This window comes from Strongylocentrotus purpuratus, unplaced genomic scaffold, assembly GCF_000002235.5.
Source record: "Strongylocentrotus purpuratus isolate Spur 01 unplaced genomic scaffold, Spur_5.0 spur5_scaffold_7, whole genome shotgun sequence".
In the NCBI taxonomy this organism is placed as follows: Eukaryota; Metazoa; Echinodermata; class Echinoidea; order Camarodonta; family Strongylocentrotidae; genus Strongylocentrotus; species Strongylocentrotus purpuratus.
In genome coordinates this window covers 21,148,211-21,172,965 of record NW_022145613.1, presented here as the reverse complement: position 1 = coordinate 21,172,965, position 24,755 = coordinate 21,148,211, and the positions used below count along the sequence as shown (strand labels likewise).

The following is a 24,755-nucleotide window of genomic DNA, read 5'->3' as shown; positions in this document are numbered from 1 at the left end:
TGACATTAGTAGGAGAGAGAGAGAGAGAGAGAGAGTGGCAGAATTATGATGACATGTAGACATAACTCGCATAATATAACAACCGCTTGCTCAGCTCGGCCTATATTCAACATGAGAAGGGGTTATTGGCAACACACGTGTAATAAGTGTGCAGCTCGCATGCCTGTAACGTATCGCATCATAGTGCAGGCGAACAGACAGGCTGGCATGATTGGAAAGAGCATGGGGAAATTGCATTGCGGAGATGTTTATCTGCGTGAGCGTGCTATAGTACAGGAGCGTTTAATAATCATGTTACACGCTGCTATACGTACATAAATACATGCTCTATTATGCCCTGGTAATATGATTCATGTTGCATAATTGCAAATACGAATCCATCTCGAATTTATGTCGCATACGCTCATTTTGATTCATTCATGCCATGCATGCATACAAATCTCAACATTACTTTCTTGGGTGCTGAGCCTCTGATATACCATGGCGCTACCGTATAATAAATATTTCTGCATGACTTGGCAGCACTCCAAATAAACATTCTAAGAATAAAGCTATTTGGTTAAGAATGCATGAACGTCAACATTGATATCATAATCAAGATATTGATATAATGAACTTACATTCTTGCGAGCCGAGAATTCCCCACGGCCGCCTGTATGTTGTCCGAAATAGAATTCCTAGCGTGTATATTCCGTGCAATAGTTTCCAGGAGAGTGCGAGCAAATGCAATCTCACTCTGGAACCCTCGTACACTCTCACTTCATGTTGTGTGTATCGCGTGTGCTACCGTATAGTAATTCGCTCGCCAGTGACCTCCCCCTCCCCCTCCCCCTCCTCTCCTTCTTCTTCAATGCAGATCAGCATCGGGTGTATTCTCGTACAGTCGTACTTGTACTGATGTATCAAGTATAAAGTATCAAGTATTAAGTTTATTTGTCTTCCAGAAATAAGATGTAACAAAATACAATAGAGTATAATCATAACAGTCCCCCTCTCTCTCTCTCTCTCTCTCTCTCTCTCTAAGTGCCATATCGATTGACTTTGGCGATCATACTGTTCCATGCACAACCCTCGGCTCCTAGCTGCATTATCTAATAGAACCACTTCCAGTTTTTTTCACTCCTCTCTCTTCTAACAATGTCTGCAGACTGTCCATCCAAAGTATTCTCCTTCTTCCACTACTCCTCCACAATTTTCCCTGTCAAAGCAAGTTTCTCTAGGCCTTGTGTACGTGTAATAATTATGGCCCATGAACTTTAACTGCCTAATCAACAATCATCTCACGTATCATTTGCCTTTGCACTCCAGCTCTGACCTTGTCAGTCCGAGGGATTTTCATCATTCTTCCTTTAAAAAAAAAAACATTTCGCAACCTTCCAAACGCTTTTTGGTATCAGAGGCTAAAGTCCATGTTTCACTATAAGTACTGGATAGGTGTAACAATTCAGTACTATTATTATTGTGCGATTTGTCAGAATTTTGCCCAAGTTTGAAAATGCAGATTTAGCGAGAGCTATCCTTCTCTTGATCTCTGTCTCACATCTGGCATCCTCGGTAATCATGCTGCCGAGGTAGTTAAAAGAGTAGACTTGTTTAATAACCTGTTCTTTCAGTTTCAAGTTACATTTTGGACTGCTCTTCTTGGAGACTACCAGGCACTTCGTCTTTGTAAAGTTTACCTCTCACTTCCCTGTACTGTACTGTACTGTTATTAAAGAAAGATCTCCAGAGACTCATGGATGTAGTTACACCCATGAGTCTCTGAAGATCTTTCTTTCATAACAGTACAATGTAGAACAAAAATAAAGAAAGACGATGAGACCTTGGTTGAAGCACAGCCCCTCAGATGATGTAGGTGCTGTTACATTATACAGTGTGTCAATAAAAGGCCTACAACGAACTATGTGCAGATTTAAAGCTGGGTCCTGAGTATCAATCTCTTATAGTTATACTTATAGCTATAGAGCTTGTCAGAAAGGTACAGATGACGATGGCCTGGGGGTAGTGACTGCTAATAGATACGATTCTTAAAGCCCCACCGCACTACTTATAGCTACTTGCGCCCTCTATATAGCTAACAATGCCTAAGCGGTACCCGTTGATCCCCCAATGATACCCTTTTTTAAAAGGTTAATTGAGAGCTGATTTTATGAGATATTACCACCTGCCAGTGAACTTGCAGGGAGGTCTAATCCCTCCATGCCAAACTAGTGAGTCTCATTCTTTTTGGAGCAGTGAAATTATCTGATAACTACCTGACTACCTCTGTATCTTTGAACTTGACTCTCTCTCTCTCTCTCTCTCTTATCTCTTCTTCTCTCGTCTGTCACCATTTCTGTATCTTTGTAATTTATCTCTTCTTCCAGTTTTGTAATAAATAAACACTCTTTCAGTTATTCAAGATTATGATCATGCTTATTTCAACGAATATACTTAATAATTGTCCTTGTGCCCCATAATAAGTTTGAGGAAAAGCCCGTCGGTCATTAATGTTTTTAAACACTCTACGGTAGCCACTACAGTACAATACTCACAGTTCACATCTCAGTTTTGTTCTGTGTTCTGTTCTCAACATCTTAGCTTGTTTCAATATGTCATACTCTGTACTATACCCTTATATCTTTTATCACTGTGATATACTCATTGAGAAAGTAGCTTGCTCAAGACTAATGGAGCATGTTGAAGCTAACAATCTTACTGACCCATTTCAGTCTGCACATAGACCCCGACATAGCACAGAAACTGCTTTGATCAAGGTGAAGAATGATATTATGTTTTCACTTAACTCAAACAAAGTAATTCTTGTGGTATTATTAGACTTGTCAGCAGCCTTTGATACCATCGACCATCATATCCTAGTCTCTCGTTTATCAACGAGGATTGGTATCAAAGGCACTGCCCTAAAATGGTTCCAGTCTTATCTCGATGGCTGGTCAACACAAGTAGACATTGCAGGGGAATTGTCTGCGCCTATCATTTCCAAGTTTGGTCTGCCACAAGGTTCTGTAGTAGGTCCTGTTGGTTTTACAATTTACACCCTCCCGGTTAGTGATATTACTCAGCATCATAATGTGTCATACCATGTATATGCGGATGATATACAGTTATATGTTTCATTTGATCCCAAAATACGTGGTGAATTAGATTGTGCATTGTTGTCACTGCAAAACTGCATCTGTGATATAAAGAATTGGATGTCCATTAACAAGTTGAAATTGAACGACAGTAAGACAGAGTTTTTTTTATTGCTGCTTCACCACACAATTTCAGACAATTGCCAGACATAACTCCCACCATAGGAAATATTTCCGTAAAACCTACAGACACAATTAAAAACTTGGGCGCATTCTTTGATGTTCATATGAGTATGAATTCACATATTAACAATGTTAGTAGAACGGTCACTTTTCACTTAAGGAACATATCACGAATTCGTAGATATATTGATCAATCAACTTGTCATCATGCTGTAAGGTCTTTAATTCTCTCTAGACTTGATTATTGTAATGGACTTCTTTCCTCTCTTCCAAAGTTACATGTAAACCGTCTCCAGCGCCTACAAAACTGGGCAGCACGGTCTTGTGTTTGAGGTCGGTAGAAGTCATTCAGCTCAACCATTAATTAATTCCCTTCACTGGCTTCCAATTCAACAGCGAATCATTTTTAAGTTACTCTTATATGTCTATAAATCATTGCACCACCTAGCTCCTAATTACCTGTCTAATTGTTTAACTTTATATACACCAAGCAGAAATCTCAGATCTTCAAATGATAACCTCCGTCTAAATTATCCAATTACACGTGTCCAAGCCGGGGATAGTACTTTCACGGTAGCAGCATCCAAAGGGTGGAATAATCTCCCCATGTCCATCAGACAATCTGCCTCTATCGATATTTTTAAGAAGGCTCTGAAAACTCATCTCTTTACATGAATTCTCCTCTATGTTTAATTATTTAATTTAATCAATTGAATTTAATATTTTATATGGAATATCTAATTGTAGCCTTTAATTACTACATGTAGTAAAGACCAATAATATTATTTGATGTTAGCGCTCTGAGCCTTATGGGAATGGCGCCCTAAATGTTCATTGTATTGTATTGTATTGTACTTGGTATTAGCAGTATCTCCTATATTATGTTTCAATTTATACCCGCATATTTTTATTAAGCGTATTTAACCGACCTTGCTTTTATGTTACAAACGATGTTGTAATTCTATCATTGCAAAATTGTGTTCTGAAGTATGCTAAACTGAAACTCATGTGTATTTTGCTTTCTTTCTTGACTTACTTGATAGATGTATGCAAGGTATACAATTTCTTTCACAACTTCGCCAAGAGTGTCAATTTTGACAGACATGGCACTTTACAAACGGTCACAATTATTAATACTGTCCTCATTTTTTGTATTGTGTGACCTAATTATTTCATGTCAAATTTCCTTCCAAACTTTACTTTTTTAATATGATCTAAATATTGGTACGTAATGTTGATCAGCAGTGGCGTAATGAGCAGAAACCTTTTTTTTTGGGGGGGGGGTAGATAAAATTCCGCCTCACTCCATTATTACATGCAGACCCCGCTGAACGCTTTTCAAAGTGGGTGCGGGAAGCAAAAGTATTTACGATCAGGAAGAGCGTATAGCGTAAATTGGTCTGGGGTTTAGGCGCAATGCCCCAGCTAGGGTCAAGGGGCGGAGCCCCCGGAAGCTCAGGGGGTATGGGCATTTAATTACGGTCAATTGAGCATATTTTTTATACCTAATTTGAGACACTGGCAGGACACTAATTGGCGAGCTTTCAGGGGGCAGAGCCCCCAGAAGCTCAGGGGTTTTAGCGCTATTTTGGCCCCTTTTATTACAGTACGCAACTATTCTATGAAACAAACAATGATGTGCTACATTCTACTACGAAAAAAAGGTCAGTCTTGTAATGAGATCATACCAGTAGCATTATGACAGTACTTCATGATAATCTTCAAGTGAGTATACATAACACCTATTCTTGTACAAATTACAAGTATAATCTCTACTTTAAACATTGATACGATAATGCATTACGATACAATACATACAGAGAGACATATGTAAAGAGAGAGATAGAGAGAGAGAGGGGGAGAGAAACAGAGAGAGACAGAGAGACAGAGAGAGAGAGTTAGAGAGGCAGAAAGAGACAGAGAGAGAGAGAGAGAGAGAGAGGCAGAGACAAAGATAGAGGGGGGGGGGGCTAATCTTCATGACACCGAAAATCAGATTTTATGATGGACTCCAATTTTGCTATATGCTTTTTTATAAAATGTGTGAAGAATTTTGATCAGTTACATTGAAAAGGCGAGAAAACTAAATAAATGTACAGACTTTTACGTTAAAGGATTCGATGTTTTTGATTTACCAATTTAAAACTTATAATAAGTCGATCGCTTTAATTCTCGTTTGAAAATTTCTATTCATAGAGACAGCAGATTGAAAAGTGTACATGTCGTGTGATCAGTGTTACAACACGGAAATAATAGATATTTTTTCGGTTCCTTATTCAGGTGTACATTGCATCCGGTTGTGGCGTAGCGTGGGCTCAGCCATGGAAGGGGTGGGGGACCAGTCTTAAGTCTACTAGATCAGCCTTTTTCAACTTTTTTTTATTTTTTAGTCACGGCACCCTTTTAGGAGTTAACACGTTTCGCGTCACCCAAATCCAAAATTCAACAAAGAGGATTTGTTTTCTATCCCTCGTATACAAAGACGTAAGGGCACATTTTCGCATGAGAACCTCTTGCCAGAAAATACTCTATCCGGATCCCAAATAATGCGAGCGAGCGAAAAGAGCGAAGCATTTTTATTATGGCAAAAGTGTTATTTAGTCATCAATATACAGTAGATAAATATTGCGAGAAGTGAAGCGAACGAGGGGGGAAAAGACTTCATTGTGGATTAAATTTCATCTCAAAATTATTTTGCTTCTATTTCTTTGTGTCCATGGCTCTGCTCCACAGTATAATATTACTTTGATAAATCAATGTATTCCGTCTTTATGTTTTACGCTCTCAAAGTAGGGGAAAATAACCCATGCTCATGCAGGGCTTTTGCTATGGAAAGCTCTCCATCGAGAGATTCGAAACAGCAGATCAGTTGAAGTGTTTGATAATGTAATTTAAAAAGTATCTGTTTAATTTAGTATATCATTAATTGTTCTGTCATTTTGTGTATGTTTTATCTTATTTCTGTTCCTTTGTATATAATATGTCATCTCTTTTAAGTTTTGGTTTTTGTTTCACAAGTGTTGATTTTAAGTGGATTTTGAGCTTTATAAATCTCATATATAATTATTAGTAGTATTGTCATTTCCATGTAAAGATACAATAAATAAGGTTATATTCAGGCGCTATGCTGCCCGAATCATGATGATCGGCCAACTAGGTGCCTGTATATCGTCATATCATCGAATGGGCGATAGTCTTGGACCTCGTTTCCTGAAACTATCCCGTTTAACTAGGTTAATTTCTCTTAAATGTTATTTCCTCATCAAAATACTCGAAGTGATATTTATATATCTAGGCATCTTGCGGTTTCCGATATTTTGTTTCCATGAAGATGACGTTATTCCAAAATACAATTTTTATGTAACTTTTAAGGGAGCAGATTGACTAGGTCGGGAGGGTATTTACGTCTTGCCCCTTTATAGAGTGGACAAATTTGCACCTCTTTATATTATTTCTTGTTCTTTTCCCTTTTCCTTCATCTCTCCCCTCGCTCTCACCTCATTTTTTAAACATTCGACGAGGGGGGGGGGGGGGGCACGTACCCTCTGCGCCCCCGTAGCTAGGCCACTGACACCCAGATTAAAACCTCTAATCGTTATATCTAGTCATGGGGAAAAAGCAATGCCTACAGTAAGTTATATAAACTAATATAACAATACTTGTATATTTTGATGTCAATATACGCTTTCTGTCATCATGTTAATAATATTTATATGATAATGAATGACTGAGTGAAGTGCGAAGGAGTGGGAGAGGGCCTCTGAGGAACGGAAGAGGGGGGGGGGGTATGACGGTTGATGAATGCATGGTAGTTGATGATCAAGCAAATATCCGCTAGAGGTGATACACCATATCAGTCATAAAGTAAAGGTATACTTATCAGGATCCTCGACGGAAAAGACAGAATAGATAATTAGCTTCGATTTAGGTATAGAGATAATGAATGTGGGTAATTATTTGAGATCTAGTCGTTAGTAGACAGATGACCCCAATTTCCTGTGCATTGATGGGCTTCCGCCGGACCCAGGCTTGTTGAGATGGGCTTTAATGAAGAATATTCTAGACATCACACATCCATAATGGGGGGGGGGCGGTATAAACTCACAGAGACGTATTATGTAGTCGAATAAACATGGAGAGGGGGCACCGGGGAGGGAGCACACCACAATAGGGGAAACTGCAGAGAGAGAGAGAGAGAGAGAGATGGAGAGAGAGAGAAATGAGAAGAAGATGCTGCTTCGCCCTTCCGGTTCCCCTAGCTTGCAGGTGACTCCGGTCCCTATAGTCTTTAAACAGCAATACCCCCCCCCCCCTCCTCCACCCACCAGACCCTCACCACGTACGCTATACATGACCTGGAAGAGACGATTGATGAAGTTTACACCTGTAAACCCTTCAAGTGAGGGGATTTGATTAAACTAGAACACCAACTTACTCTGGAGGCAAGTATTGTCCTGGATCGACCGGCGTAGAAATTGTATATAATTATTATGCTTCTTTACATTAATGATTATCTATACAAAACGTAATTATGGCACATTTTTCTTGGTGATGTCCAGGGGCGGATCAATGGGTGTGGGGTGGTTGGGAAGAAGGTCCAGGGGGCTCTCACCCCCTCCCCCTTTTTGCCTTAGCTGCAATGTTTTAATCAGGCGCGGATCCAGGATTTCTTAGGGGGGGGCCCAAATTTGAAATTTTGCGAGCCAAATATTGGTACGTAATGGTGACCAACAGTGACATGATGCGGGGGGGGGGGGGGGTAGGTGCAGGGAGGGGCGAATTTCCCCCTCCCTCCTCCGCGAAACGCGGAAGCTTTGACGTTTCATTTAATTATTAGAAAAAGAAGACGGTTCGTTGTACCGTTCTCAAAAATAAATCTCGTTTGAATTTAGTTTTCCTTTCTCGCGCGAAGCGCGACATTTTTTAGGATTTATTAAATTACTAGAGAAAGAAGACGATTCGTTGTAGAGTTCTCGACTCTAAATCCTCGTCATAATTTAGTTTACCCCCTTCCCCTCCTGCGCGAAGCGTGGAAGCTTTTAAGTTTCCTTAAATCATCATAAAAAAAAGACGATTCGTTGTACCGTTTTAGAAAATAATCCTCGTCTGAATTTAGATTCTTCCCCCTCCCGCGCGAAGCGCGGAAGCTTTTACGTTTCATTAAATCATTAGAGAAACGAAACGTGTCGTTGTACAGTTCTTTGAAAATGATTCTCGTCTGAATTTAGTTTTTCCCCTTTCGCGCGAAGCGCGGAAAATTTTAGGATTTATTAAATCGTTAGAGAAAGAAGACTATTTGTTGTACCGTTCTCGACTCTTAATCCTTGTCTAGATTCAGTTCCCCCCTCCTTTTAAGTTTCCTTAAATCATTAGGGAAAAAAGACGATTCGTTGTACCGTTTTCGAAAATAATCCTCGTCTGAATTTAGATTCTCCCCCCTCCCGCGCAAAGCGCGGAAGCTTTTACGTTTCATTAAATCATTAGAGAAACAAAACGATTCGTTGTACAGTTCTCGACTCTTAATCCTCGTCTGAATTCAGTTTACCCCTTCCGCGCGAAGCGTAGAAGCTTTTACGATTCATTAAATCGTTAGAGAAAGAAGACTATTTGTTGTACCGTTCTCGACTCTTAATCATTGTCTAGATTCAGTTTCCCCCCCCCTCTCCCCCTCCTACGCGAAGCGCGGAAGCTTTGACGTTTCATTAAACTATAAAAGAAAGAAGGCGATTCGTTGTACCGTTCTCGAATCTTAATCCTCGTCTGAATTCAGTTCCTCCCCCCTCCCCCCTCCGCGCGAAGCGCGGAAGATTTTACGTTTCATTTAATCATTAGGAGAGAAGACGATTCGCTGTACAGTTCTCGACTCTTAATCCTCGTCTGAATTCAAGATCCCCCCCCCTCCCGCGCGAAGCGCGGAAGTTTTTAAGTTTCCTTAAATCATCATAAAAAAAAGACGATTCGTTGTACCGTTTTAGAAAATAATCCTCGTCTGAATTTAGATTCTTCCCCCTCCCGCGCGAAGCGCGGAAGCTTTTACGTTTCATTAAATCATTAGTGAAACAAAACGATTCGTTGTACAGTTCTCGAAAATAATTCTCGTCTGAATTTAGTTTTCCCCTCTCGCGCGAAGCGCGGAAAATTTTAGGATTTATTAAATTATTAGAGAAAGAAGACGATTCGTTGTAGAGTTCTCGACTCTAAATTCTCGTCTGAATTCAGGTTCCCCCCTTTTAAGTTTCCTTAAATCATTAGAGAAAAAAGACGATTCGTTGTACCGTTTTCGAAAATAATCCTCGTCTGAATTTAGATTCTGCCCCCTCCCGCGCGAAGCGCGGAAGCTTTTACGTTTCATTAAATCATTAGAGAAACAAAACGATTCGTTGTACAGTTCTCGACTCTTAATCCTCGTCTGAATTCAGGTTCCCCCCTCCCGCGCAAAGCGCGGAAGCTTTTAATTTTCATTAAATCATTAGAGAAAGAAGACGATTCGTTGTACCGCTCTCGAAAATAATCCTTGTCGGAATTAAGTTCCCCCCCCCCCTCCATCCCGCACGAAGTGCGGAAGCTGTTACGTTTTATTAAATCATAAAAGATTGGTATTACCGTTCTCGCCTCTGAATCCTTGTCTGAATTCAGGTTCCCCCTCCCGCGCAATGCGCGGAAGCTTCACGTTTCATAAGATTATGAGAGAAAGAAGACGATTCGCTGTACCGTTCTCGATTGTTAATCCTTGTCTGGGGCGGCGGCGAAGCCGGCCCGGAAGCTCAGAGGTTTTAGGCGTTTAATTGTGGTCATATGAGCATATTTTTTATTGTATACCTTATTATTTCGTGACACTGGCAGGTAACTATTTGGCGTTGGGTCCAAGGGGCGGAGCCCCCCAAAATCAGGGGTTTTAGGCATTAAATTACCGTCAGATGAGCATCTAAGGGCCCGTCGTAGGGCCTTTGGTGGGATCCAGGGGGCAGAGCCCACGGAAGCTTAGGGGTTTTAGGCATTTAATCACGGTCAGATGAGCATATTTTGATGCCTCATTATTTGTTAACACTGGTAGTTAACTATTCTTTCTTTCGTGCTCTCATTCTATTTTATTTCTCTTTAATACAATTTTTCAAAAAAAGTGTGGGGGGGGGGGGGGAGAGCTCGGGGCTCCCCATCCCCGCCGTACCTCGGGCCCTGACATGTAGGAATCTCAAGAATCATATTTCTTGCCTGGCTGCAAATTTAGGAATTTGTCATTTTCCAACAAACACATACAAACGTATAATTTACTAAAAAGTGAGGAAAAATCTCGGAAATGATGTCATTTTAGCATTATTTGTAATCCACCGTTATGGAATTAGAAATAAACCACGTTTGAATTTGATTTCCACTTAGCCCCCCCCCCCCCCCCCTATCAGTACGCCAGTATCTCCTCTTTTCCTTTCCCTTTCCTTCCTTCTCTCTTATTTGTTATATGGGGGGGGGGGGGGGGGGGGGTCAACAGCCTGGGAGGCAAAGCCCTTTCGGCCCCCGATCTCCTTCTTCCCCCTTTTCTTCTCTTCTTCCTCTTCTTTCTTTCCCTTTCTCTCCTCTTTCCCTTTCGCTTCTTTTCCTTTTTTCTCTCTTTTTTTTTTTTTTTTTTTTTTTTTTTTTTGCGGGGGGGGGGGGGGCCAAGGCCCGCTCGCCCCCCCCCTGGATCCGCGCCTGGTTTTAATACATGTAGTAGATTACAGTTGACCCAAATGCACCCCTCTTTTTCATAGAGAATGTTAATAACCATGCTCCCGTTGCTAATGAATCTTAATGAGCATTGCAATCACAATTGATTATATTCTATTGGTTTATTAGTATAATAATGATACATGAAAACACATATTCATTATGCGACAGTCATGACCTAACATCAACCAATCTTAGGTTATACGTGAAGTAGCTGGCATTTAGTGATGGTTATCATAATTATTATACACGCATCATAATGGAATAATTCTACGCGAACAACGATCATAATAATGAAGTCTCTCTAAGCACTTTACAATGTTATATTCGTGAAAATAAAGAGATTTGCAGAAAAAGCAGCTTGATAATGTTTAATATGCTAAGTGAGTAATATGAATAAATTAATAGAGCAACACAGTTTGGACATAATACTCACATCAGAGTTATTGCACGGAGAAGTGTCATCATTATGAGCAAGTCATCATCTTTTATTAAAAACCTCATACAAACAATTAAGATAACTTTATCCGAAATTATTAGGTTAAATATTATATCACTGGCAACTTTAGAACCCAAAACGCTCATACAGACAACATTATCACGCTGATAGAGCACATATATAACCGAGTTTTTAACGACGAGACCGGCACAAGATCGAAACAAAATGCCAAGAATCGGTCGATTTGAATTCGTTTTGAAGATTTAGCAATGTGTCTGAATTATAAAGACTTATACCCCATTCACACAAACGTGCCTGACACCCGACCCAACCAAAAATGACATTACCTCCTATGGCTAAGTTTTGTCGAACGCCTGTCGGCTAGAAATCGGTTTCACAGTGTGGCAGGGTATTTAATCAATCACATGTTTCCAAAATAGAAGAAGAAAAATCAGTGCAAGATACAATGAATAAATCAAGATTATACATACATGAAGTAAACTTATGTGGTTTGCCATACACCCATCATACAATACATTTTACATACATAGCATCACATGCTGGATGTATCATGTTTGAATTTAGAATTGGCCTCATATGAAATCTAAGAAATCTAAGAAGAATTATCTATCCTTATATGATTACAATCGTTGTACTTAATTCAAAATGATAATATGCGGATTGTTATGATATTGCTACATCATTGACAAACGACAACCAACGATACTTTTTACAGACTAAATGAAGAATGATGCGTAATGCTCTGTCACCTTAGTAGAGCGCGAACCAGAGTCTCAGAGGTGAGTACGTCAATACCCCCATTTTGTTTGTTGAATTGGTCCAAATTCCACATATTAAAGATAAACCTGAGTTCCGGTAAATATTTTTTTTAAATTCTCACGGAATCCAATTAAACTTACACTGAATGTTCAAGATTACAAATAAATGGCATGTGCCAAAAATGTAGGTAGAAATGTACAGTGGCTAGAAAGATAAGGAAATCCGGGTATGTAGGTCACACACTATATGGGCTTTGTGGTTTTTATCGAAAATGATGCCCAGTAAGTTTTTGTGCATTTGTTTTTATTTCACTGGTTCAATCAACCAATCTACTGCACGATAAACAATCCAGAATAAATCATAGCAATTTTCTCTCGAAATACGATTCCCACACAAGAGCTCAAGATTGTTGGCTCGAATATAGGATTTAACAAGAGAATGCATAATACAAACAATGATAGAAATGTAACATAATTATAGAGAAATAATGATGTGAAATATGGGAAACCTACAATAAGCAATGCTTGAATATTATAGGTTCCCGAGTCTCATTCACGGGTCGACACGAGACCGATACGAGACCGACACGAGACCGACAACAGACCGAAGAACTTGTAAGCAACTAACCCCCTGTCCACACAAAACATTTTCCGTGATTAGGCGTGATTAGCGTTACCGTTTCGCGATAGTTATGCAGTTTCGCAATAGTTATACGATGAAATTGTGTGTGTGGACGCTCACTAACGATACGTCGTATAACGAAACGTCGTATAACGAAACGCAGGTTTGGGCATCGATTCGAACTAGAACTCAATAAAGAATCACGCCTAATCACGCCTAATCACAGAAGGTGTTGTGTGTGGACGCAACTAGTGCGAAAGGAGACCTGACCTCTCATTCCGCTTCCATTTCATGACCACAGTAGCAAACTGCGCACCTATACTACATTTCGCTGTAGAGTTTCAGGATTACTTTCTTCTGTGTGGACATCCTGGAATTTATACGATGATTATTTATACGACGTTTCTTGTGTGTGGACACTCTGAAATTTATACGATGATTCTTTATACGACGTTTCGTTATAGAGTTTCGGGATAAATTGTGTTGTGTGTGGACACGCTGTAAATGACCAAGAGTTGTTGGTTAAGTGGTCAGTTCATGAATCGATTTGTCGGTGTGCCTGGGACATTACCAATCAAACAGTTAGCATGTTTCTAAACAAATGTGAACTCCTAATGGAGAGGTATAAGTAACGGCAAGTATCTCTTACGTAACATCCGATCTCTAATATAAGGTATCTATGTACGGAACGTGCAAAGAGATACTACACTATCCTGAAGACTGTAAACCTTTATGAATTGCATGACAGCCGGTCTATCTATCCATTCCGTTACCTACAATGTGTTGATAATTCTGTCCCCCGGCCCCCCCCCCCCCCCCCCCCCCCCACTCAGAGGTCGGAATGACCGCATGCGTGTTGCCAAAATGTCCGGTAAAGGGGTACTTTTCGTGCGACAAAGTCCGGCCCGAGATTTGTAAAAAAAGGGGTGTATTTGACTTTTCACCCGGAGATTTCTTTAAAAAGGGGGTGTTTTTCTTTTTTTCTCTTATCTCTTTGGAATCCTGAGAAATTATTCCGAATTTAGGGGGGTACATTGAGCATTTTTCCTGATTTAGGGGGGTCTCCAAGGCAGGAAAAGCCCGCAAAAAGCCCGCGAAAGGGGGGTTCGGAAATGTTGGCAGTCCTCAGATAGGGGGTGCTTTCAAAAAGAGGGTACGAGCATATGCGTACCCTATAAATAACACTGAGTGGGGGGGGGGGGGGGCCGGGTTCTGTCCTAATTGCCTCCTTTGGTTCTTCTCGGCAGTCAAGTTCATGTTCATTTGTCTCGGAGTTATTTTAGATCGAGGTTTAAATTGGTCTAAACATGTCAGAAGTGTATTTTGTAAAATATCTCGTGCAGTTGGGGTTATCCGTAGAATTAAGCCTTTTTTAACTCGTAAAACAATAATCAGTCTGTATTTCTCACTTATTTTGCCACACATCGATTATTGTTGTACTGTTTGGGGAATTTACTCAAAAACTAATCTCATTAGATTACAAAGAATTCAAAATAAATACATTCGAATGATTTTTAATGTAGATTCATTTACTTCTGTCTCTCAATTTTTCAACATTCTTAAATGGCAAACTCTAGAAGTAAGGGTAAAATATCAATTTTGTGTTCTGGTTTTTAAAATTTTGCATAAACAAGCTCCTGATTATTTAAACTGCCTCGTTATCCGACGACCAGTCTTTTATATTACAAGGTATGCAGTTAACAGTCATTTTGTTTGTCCCACAGGCAGTCACTGAATATAAAACTTAGCTTTGCCTACTATGGTCCGCTGTTTAACAAAATCCCACTTTCTGTTCAGTCATGTACATCATTACATATTTTGTTCAAAAAGCAATGCCGTCTTTCTATGCATTTACTGTAACTACTCTACCTTCTTTGTAAACTCTCAAAAGTGCAATAGGCCTTCTGCACTCTACTCCTTCTGTAATTATGTTTTTTTTTCTGTTTGTTTAGGTGTTTTGTTTTAGGTGTGCTTTTGTTATAATTCTGTTTTTTGTTTTGTTTTGTTTTTTAAAATAATTGATAGTAAATATTGTATGATTCAAATAGTCTTATTCTTATAAGATGTATGTTAAATTTGATATTTCACATGTATGTACATTGTTTAATTGTGTATTATACTATGTTTTTAAACTGTCATTGTATTATGCAGGGCTTTCTTGAAAAGCAGATCCACTGGCTTTCAGTGGAACTGAATGAAACTACCCTGTTAAAAGAAATCATAAATAAATAAATAAATAAATAAATATCTGTCTTGCAGAACGAATGATCCGACAGTTTGCCCCGGGCTTTATTTGATAAGGGTAAAAGTTGCAATTTGTGTTTATGTTAGGTTCAGGTTTATGGCTAGGGAACTTAGGGTTAGGAATAGCGTTTGGTTTAGGGTTGAACTTAGGAATTCGGTTAGAGTAGGACAAGTGTTTATTGCCCTCGGAGCAACAGTCTAAACTCACAACTCCCTGGGTCGCCGGTACATGTGTCTTAGGGTGCGTTTAAGCTTAAATTTTGAAGGCAGAATGAGCGATTTGTAACGCTCATCGTAAACGCTCATCGTAATCGCAGTTCCACAGTGTACTGTTTATGCTCACTTCTCTGGCTCCTTCAGGCAATTCTTCCTGGGTGGCCTTAATTGGCCTAGCAGCTGGATTCGCAAACCTGCACTGTGCATGCTACGTAGACCCACTAGAGGTCAGTGCGTTGACTCCATTTAAACGCGTTTACAAATAATTGTAAACGCATCTTTTTGTGAGTTTACGATCGGCGATCGTGATCGCCGTTTTTCGGTGATTCTACAAAGGTGAGAAAGGACGCAACCGTGTTTTAAACTAAACGCGTAACAGATGCTTGATTCTGGCCAGAAAAAGTTAAGCATAAACACGCCCTTACAACAAGAAGCGGATCTAAGTTTGTATGAGAAAGTGGGAGGGGGTGGGGGAGGGGTGAGTTTTCATTTCGTTCGTTACCCTGCATACACCACTGTCATTTGTAATGTCAACGGCATTACCTTAGTCTGTTCGTGTTCAGGTTTGTGCATCGGCTCGTACGAAATCGATATTTCAGTCAAAGAAAGGGAACACCGAATTCCGACAGTGCTGGCCGAAACCATGTAAATATAGTATTTAATTTTTTTTAAAGGTGAAATTCAAAGAAGATCACAAATATTTCAACTAATGTTTCACTAGAAACTGGTAAGCTAACAGATGGCCATCGTACAAGTTTTAGGTCAACTACATATCGGGTGATTTATAAAAATACCAACACAACCACCTCCATAGCAGCTGGGATATACGAGAGATTCGCCGGAAAAAATAACAATGTTTTAATGACGTCACTATATGGACCAACACTGCCCAAGCAGACGACATCCCATAGAGAATGAACATAATTGCAAAGCTATTATTTCTCAAATTATAATGAGTTTAGTATGTAATGGCATGTCACACTGTGAACATGACAGACAATGAAAGCGGACAAAATATACAGTTCCTCAGGTAGACAAAGGGACATCCCTTCACTGCTATTATGTAAAATTGTGTAGAACAGGTGTCACATGCATATTCACCTGTTCTACACATTTTTACATAATAGCAGTGAAGGGATGTTCCTTTGTCTACCTGAGGAACTGTATATTTTGTCCGCTTTCATTGTCTGTCATGTTCACAGTGTCAAACCATTTAAAAGGGGATATGATCTGATTCTGATAACTAAAATCTTTTGCTTGTAAATACACAGGATAGGGGTTAATTAACAATCAAAGAAACCAGACTTTCAAATTGAAAACCCCCCGGAATGATATTAAGGACGGCATTTGTTCCCTCTTGAAACGCCGAACATACCCCGGTGTGTGCAGCTGAATATACAATGGCGTCTTATTTTGTTTACAAGCGACAGATTCCTTTATTTTTGTATCGCTGCATTTTTCATCAAAATAAAACCATGCGCGGGGTTTAGAGTGAGGCGATAGATTATACATTTAGCCTGACGGTAGTGAAGTAAGAGAAAGAACTCGAGAAAAGATGAAAACACAGGCACTGAAAATATGTGAGATGTCATGGGACATCGTCTGCTTGTGCAAGTCATGTCCATACTGTGATCTCACACATTTCAGCAGCGTTCGGAGAGCTCTTCAGGTGCTATGCCGGGGCTGTATTTAAGCGTTTTGTAATTAATAATAATCATTGCTTCGAATGTTTCCAAGCATTGAATTTAGATAACGTTGTCGAATCAAAGTTTCAACTTTGCAATAATGAAAATAAAGTTAGTATTTAAAATCAATGAATATCTACTTTAAAGTCAACTTACTGCAACCATTTCGTAACAAAGCAGTCAGTGCGTGAACAGGTGATGCTGGCGCGCCCAAGATGTCGTGAACTGAACTTGCTCACAGGGGGTGCTATCTTCCCTTCAAATCCGATACTGTGTTAGTCAGGTTCCTAAAGGCCCGGTCTCACCGCCAGAACTTTGCTGGAGCGTTCCTGTAGCGGTGAAAAAAATTCATCACCGCTCGTAACCGTTCACCACCGTTTAACAGAAGTTGGCCCCCGTTAAGGCAACGCCGTATACGCTCGGCCACCGCTGATGGTCCCTCCTACCGCTCCGAAAGTTTTGAGCTGCACAAAATATTGCGAGCGGTGAGGAGCGGGCAATTTTCCGCTCCGGCAAAGTTCACCACCGCTCCAACAACGCCCAGTCAAAGTTTGGCACCGCTAGACGCAAGTTCGTGGACGCTTTGGTCCGCTAGGCCAACGCAGAAATCTTGAACGCTGGACCACCGCTGCTTCGCCAGCTTTGCCCGGGCGGTGATTAAACGTTGCACAAACTTTGGTGGATCGGTTGTAAGCGTTTGACGAGCGGACACGGGATTGCTGGAACGGTGTCGGGCGTTGAAGCAGCGATCCATTGCGGTGATGAACTTTGGTTTGGCGTTGGTATGAAGGTGTCGGAGCGGGAGCGCTACCGCTCGCTACCGTTAAACCAACGCTAAAGCAACGCCGGCTTCAGCGGTGCACCGCTAAGGCAACGCCCGTGTTTTCGATTTGTTTTCCATTTTGTGCGCGGTGACGAGCGTTGTCGAAATTCGGCCCCCTCTCCCTACCGTTCAAGGAACGCTCCAGCAAAGTTCTGGCGGTGAGACCGGGCCTTTAGGCCCATGTTTATTAGCTTTGAGGACACAATGATACCAAGAACCAAACTTTCTACAGGTACTTATCAGGCACAGAGCTTCATTTTTTCTCCTCACTTTATTTTCAGCTTTTAGCACAGTGATACATCAATTTCTAAAGATTATTATTATAAGCCTTGCATTTTTACAACATTGTGACTCGAGCTTGAAACAAATCTTGCTCGAGTCCCTTTATTCAATAATAAATCATTTTAGATTTGAATTAAACCGTTTCCTGACGTTGGCTCTCACGTCTACAGAAGATTGACAAGACTACTTTCCGAAAAGCTCTGTTGCCAAAACCGTACAAGAATGGGTTGATACCCGCACCCAAAAAGACGACAGAGTGGACGAGCGAGTAGCCGATTGGACTTCCTCTGTTATGGTACGCAGTCTGGAGGAACACTACGACCGGTAGCAACGACAGCATGTACGTGGTGACGAGAGTGCACAGAAGCGTCACAGACCTGAGTTCGCGTTTCCAAAGTCGCCGCTCCCGCGTTACGTCCGCGACAACAGTAGCGGTGCCGGTACTAGCCGCAGCAGCCGGACCGACAGTTTCACTAGAGCAAGGGTTCTTCGGGAGATCTGCTATTGCTCGGATGTGACGACGCAAGACAAAGAAAATACGACAGTAAGTTATTAACATGATTGGAATGGGAGCCAGGAATTGAATGAGAACGAAACGAGCATATCGAAAAGTGTACACGGTGGCCAACCTGCAACCTAGGGGATTGTCACTGATGTCCCCGCGGTTACCAATCGGTGTCATTGCCGGCAGTGCAATGATGATCAGAGTATAGATGTATAGAGCAGAGATGACGAAAATGACGCGACGTGGTGTGATTATTCTGGCCGCATGAAGTGGGTAGCAAATGGAAATATATCGCTCGACAGTCATTGCTCCCACACTCAATGTGAAGAGGAGACCAGAGATAACACCCAAAGTCATAACGACGAAACAGAATGGATTATTCTCGATGATGTATGCATCCACCAGACCGAGTAGTGGGTAATACAACCCTGATATGAACCCCGCAACAAAGGTAGACACGGTTAACCAGTTGGCGGAGGTACGAAGATGATGACGGGAGATAAAAGCGATTATCATCACCGAATTGCCGACTATGGCAAAAAATGAAATGAAGGAGTTTACCGTAAGCGTCAACGCCATGTGATTGACCATTGTTTGATATGTATTATTTCCACACCTATAGTTGTACTTTCTCACCTCTTTATCTTCGAAACACCTCTCAAGTTCCTCTCAGCTCGCTCTCCCTATTTGTTTTTATTCAGGTCTCTTTAATATTGCTATGATCAGTTAATTATTCCTCGTGGATTGGACTACAAAAAAACCTGGGAAGTTTCAGAAAAACTTCAAGTTGATATTTCGATATACTCAAATATACTGAAAATAAATCCTCATAATAAATTTTGTAATAAATATGGAAAAGCAGTCGAAAATACTTTGGCACCCCTACTAATTATTTTTCTCACAACATCGCTTGGCGCACGTATATATACGACGATGGATACTTCACTTGCTGTGAATTTCATTTTTGAAATCGTTCAGTAGTGCTTGTTATATTTCAATCTTGTATGATCTGTGGCGTATCAGGGAATTTCTTATGTGTGGTTTGGAGTCATCTCCCACAATGACACCCTCATGTGCGGTAAACCAACTTTACGCAGTATTAATTCTATTTCTTGGCCTCAAGGGAGTGTACGCCAGATCTTCAGAATATGTTTGGTAAGTCACTGGTAAATTATCTGTTGGTGCATGCATGACAAATAATTGAAATCCACTACAACTACTGGCAATTCGTAAAAGAGGGAAACAATTAAGTTAACACATCCATGTTGTGTAAACCTCGATGAAAAATCTTGCGGTTTTATTAACCCTAATTTTGTTGGTTGTTTTTTTGCGGGAACACTATATTTCATGCATATCTTTTGCATTCTGAGCAAAAAATGATGGGAAAGTTGAACTTACTCGTGGTAATGATAATCACTGTGCCCTGTGATTGATTTAGCACATCGTTTGTAAGCTCAACAACAGCGAGAATTCAATTGCGTTTCGTTGATTTTGTCATGGTCATTTAAACCTGAATGGTAATTTATATATATTGTCATACAATTTGCAATGATTTGTTTGTTATATATTTGTAAAACTGCGAAAGAAAAAGATAATCAAACAGAAATAAATTAATCAAACCAAATTAAATATTTCAATAAAAGAACCTTCATGTTCCATTTTTAGATTTTACACGCCTTCACTAGGTGTCTTCAACTTAATCAAATTGCGATTTTTCTGCTTCGGGTATTGTTGTTATTGCGTTCAGGTATATTTGATATTTTAACCACTGAGATCTATGATTTGTGGGATTTCTTTAAATCAAACGAGATCAAACAAATTGAGATTTAAATTGGGATTAAAACATAATCAAAACTTAATTGGAATTAGACAAGGAAAAGGGAGTAGAAGAGATTGAGGGAGAAATATGAAACTCAGATAGAGAGAGAGAGAGAGAGAGAGAGAGGGATGGGGTGGCAAAACATTAATAATATGATAATCATAATTATTATAATAATACATGTAAAAACTATGTTCATTTATATAGCGCTCTTACACAATTTGTTTTACAGCACTTTCCCTTGTATAAAGGTGGGAAAATCAATAATAATAAATACGTCTTCAAGTACTTCTTAAAGGTATCTGGTGTGGGTGCTGAACGGATGATCCGGGGTAGTTGATTCCAGAGGGTTGTGATGGTAAACCCCCTGAAGAAGACGCTTTGAAGTTTAGAGTATGAAATATTTGCATTCTTGCCCCCTCCCCCTTGGGTAAATCATGCTATTTTTAACAAGTCGCGCGCCTTAAATTCAACATCTTTCTTTCTTGGAGGTTGGGCAATGTTTAATCAGTATTTAGAGTCATAATATAAATATAAATAATATTTTTTCCCGTAATATGAGAGTAATTTTAATAGTTTCATACTATTTATTAAATGTAATGTTAACTGTTATTGTATAATTGTTTTAAATGGGGGCACGCTACAAGAGTCCTATCTCGCACCCCGGGGCAACGTGTCTGACACGGCCGGTTGTAGCAACTACTCCGAAGATCAAGATACATTAATCTTGATCTAAGGAGACACGAACGAACGAAGTATTTCGACAATTTTGTGGTGTATCTCTTTATACCTGTAAGTGGACAACCTTTTAAGGGGAGAGGCACCCCCATGAAAGTCCGATCCTGCATTAGGCCCTACAAAAAAAGCCTTCTAAAGCTTTTGTCAAAACACAATACAATTTATTCTCTGGTTACCAAATTGTCAACAATACTTTAGGATTTCATTTCATTATGCGAGGGAGCGTGGCATCTGAGCGAGATTGTTCTTGTTTAAATAACTCACTTTGCATATAGTTGAGCCCATAAACAGTTTAATGATAGCTTTTACTTTTTACTCAATGTACATGCACTATTTAAAATAATTTCACATAATTCCCCTGAAGTCGATTCCCTCTTCCGTCGCCTGATATATCACAACCCTTGATGACGGATTATTGATTATTAATACTTATGGCGATTCAAAACTTTTGGTTCAACTCTGAATAAATCTAGTATACACTGTCTTCTCCCTTGAATGCAGATGACTTTCATAATTTGTTTACTTCCTTTTATTTTCTGTGTTTGAAGCTTTCTATGAATGAAGTGATGTACATAAATTGTGGCTTTTCTAATTAAATTTTACGAGACCAAGTACTTCAATTCTAAACCATATGTCTTTTGGGAATCGAAATAAGCAATGGGCTTTTAATTTAAGCCTTTCTCTGTTACTGCTACACCACTGAGCCTGTCGATAGAACATTGATCATGAATCTTAGTATTTTCATGTAATGACAAAGAAGATGGTTAGAGTACTATAGGAGAGGGGAAAAAACCAAGGACGGAGGGAGGGAGAAGGAGAGAGAGAGAAAGAGAGAGAGAGAGAGAGAGAGAGATAGAGAGAGCGAGAGGGGGAGGGTCAAGAATGCAGGACGCAATGAGCCAAAAGTGAGTGCGAGAGAAGGAGAGCAAATGGGAGTGGTGGTGGGGGAGGGGGGGGGGGGGGGTGCCGTGGTGAGAAAACAGGGGGAAAGAAACAGTTCCATACCGAGTCCAGGGATTAATTAGTTTATGCATGATCCACATAATGTATGCAGCTCCCAATGCAACCGAAACATTGATGCGTAATGTCTATACAAATGACTGGTATCGATTTTGTCTAAATTAAGCCCATTGAAGGCTCTAGAAATGTATTATACATGTATCAGGATCGGGTATGTACATCGGTTCAGACTAATCAATGTCATTATATCGCACAATGAATATGATATTTGCAATTAGAAGTATTGATTTAAAAACGGATATTTATTTTATGAATGCAATGAAAAGTTTATACCAGTTTAGTCTACAACTAGTTCGTCTACTACCCATTTGGTCTACCACCCATAAGGTCTAATAATAATTTGATGATTAGTATTATTCATGATCAGGTTATTATTAGACTATGTGGATCGTACACAAAATGGGCATTAGACCAAATGGGCAGTATACTTATTGGAGATTAGACCAAATGGAAATTATACCAAATGACTATTAACCTAAAAGGTCAATAGACCAAATGTTAAGTAGACCAAATGATGAGACCATGTGCATACTAGGCGGGCTGGGCGTATACAATATGGGAATAGACTAACTCAATAGGGTAGTAGATGTACTGCTTGTAGACCAAACGGCAATTCTAGGCGCATAATCATGTTAGCAGGATTTAAAGGGTCAGATCAAAATATATTCAGGTTCTTCGCATGCATAAACACATCTTTCTGTAAATTAACTATCATTACTGTTTGATTTATGGTAAAAGTGACAAAGTAGTAAGTGATCTTTCTCTTTTGTTTCACGTTAAATGTCCTATAAAGAGAAATGCTCTTAAAACTTAATGTGTGACTATAGAAATAACCAACCAATTTGGATCAAATTATGAAGCCACACAATTGTGAAATCTCCTTCAGCCATATGTGTATCCAGTTGTTTTCTTTGTTTGTAATTTTTTTCAGCACGATTTTAGGTTGTTCTTAGTGAATTTAAGACCTAACAAAAAACAGTGTAAATGTAACTTGTCGTTCATCAGTGAGAATTGATCGATTTGGATTTGTTTGGATTTAAACTGAAATGGTCAATCTATATTAAGGATCATTAAATTCGAAGTTAATGCAATATAATCTTACAAAGTGAAATCTCCTTCAGCCATATGTGTATCCAGTTGTTTTCTTTGTTTGTAATTTTTTTCAGCACGATTTTAGGTTGTTCTTAGTGAATTTAAGACCTAACAAAAAACAGTGTAAATGTAACTTGTCGTTCATCAGTGAGAATTGATCGATTTGGATTTGTTTGGATTTAAACTGAAATGGACAATCTATATTAAGGATCATTAAATTCGAAGTTAATGCAATATAATCTTACAAAGTTATGAAAACAAGAAGAAAACATGCAGTCTGATATTAACAATTTCAAGTAAACATATTTATTTCATGATTGTTCTTACAAGCTGCAACAATGGCACATTATTATTTGCAAATAAAATTGATTTACTATAAAGCTTTGTGCCTTAAGTGAATAGCTAGGTTCTAATAAGTAGCATGATCAAACGATTTTCAGGTAGTGATAATAAGTATGATAGTCATATATCATTTCGTGCAAGAGAACTAGAAATATGTATAAAATACTTTGAGAAACTAACTCCTCTACCAATTTTATTATTTCTAGTTTCGATACTACTTCTACATCTACTATCTACTACTTCTACATCTACTACTACTTCTACATCTACTACTACTTCTACATCTACTACTACTACATCTACTATTTCTATATCTATGACATTTAAAAGTGCTACTTCTTCATCTACTATTTCTACATCTACTATCTACTACTTCTACATCTACATCTACTATCTACTACTACAAGTACTACTTCTATATCTACTATTTTTCCATGTACAATATACTACTTCTACAAGTGTATACACATCTACTTTATCTTATAAGGGTGCTTCTACTGATATTATCTCTTTAACAACTAGTCAGCTACTATTGGTAATTTAGATTATATTCTTATTTTCAGACTATGGTTTACTAAACGATTTATAACAATGAGAAAACAATTAGTTTATAAAATACATGCAATATAAAATCTTTACATACACATATATGTACAAAATTGTATATACCTGAAACATTGGTATAGATATTTATAGATCCTTAAGTAACACGCCAAACTTTAAAAAAAAAAGAAGATATATACCATTATCACTCTCATGTATTTCAGATTCAAAACAATATATGTATATGCTACGCTGCTTAACTATAGGATGACAAATAGCAAAATACTCTGACTTCTAAATAGTTTAAAATCTGTGTCTCCTCAACTGGAGAAGAAAAAAAAAACAGATGAAAGAAAACCTGTAGATCATCTGGTCAAGATCTGACTAGCTTATGTATGCCTTTGTATTTATCACCCTGATCTACTCTTTGGATGATGCCTGTATATCTAAAAGATGAACAGAATCCTAATACATGTCCAATAAATTCCTCATTACTATGACATTCGTAATTATCACACAATGTGTATTTATTATGTAAGTAGAAGCCTTTTCCTCCATTCCAGATGAGTTTTACCCCACAAAAAAATTATGCTCATCTTCTTCAAAATAATGCCATATCATGATATTTATATATAAAATGAGCATATA

The 24,755-nt window shown here is 39.1% G+C and overlaps 2 protein-coding genes across 2 annotated transcripts in view; both read right to left on the bottom strand.

Moving 5' to 3' along the window:
• LOC591667 (solute carrier organic anion transporter family member 4A1) overlaps positions 1-802 on the bottom strand; it is a 60,300-nt gene extending 59,498 nt beyond the window's left edge. Inside the window, exon 1 of the mRNA XM_791219.5 lies at positions 621-802. Coding sequence (XP_796312.3) covers positions 621-622 — 2 coding nt within the window. The 5' untranslated portion in view covers positions 623-802. The remainder of the gene's footprint in view (positions 1-620) is intronic.
• A 17,379-nt stretch (positions 803-18,181) lies between these two features.
• Positions 18,182-19,069, bottom strand: LOC105438631 (alpha-1A adrenergic receptor-like). Its single transcript, XM_011666673.2, has one exon. It carries the CDS (start codon positions 19,067-19,069, stop codon positions 18,182-18,184), a length of 888 nt encoding a protein of 295 aa, XP_011664975.2.
• Positions 19,070-24,755: the final 5,686 nt, after the last annotated feature.

Bases quoted from the DNA above. Each gene is read 5' to 3' on its own strand.
- LOC105438631 (XM_011666673.2), bottom strand. From the start codon at position 19,069: ATGATAATCGCTTTTATCTCCCGTCATCATCTTCGTACCTCCGCCAAC.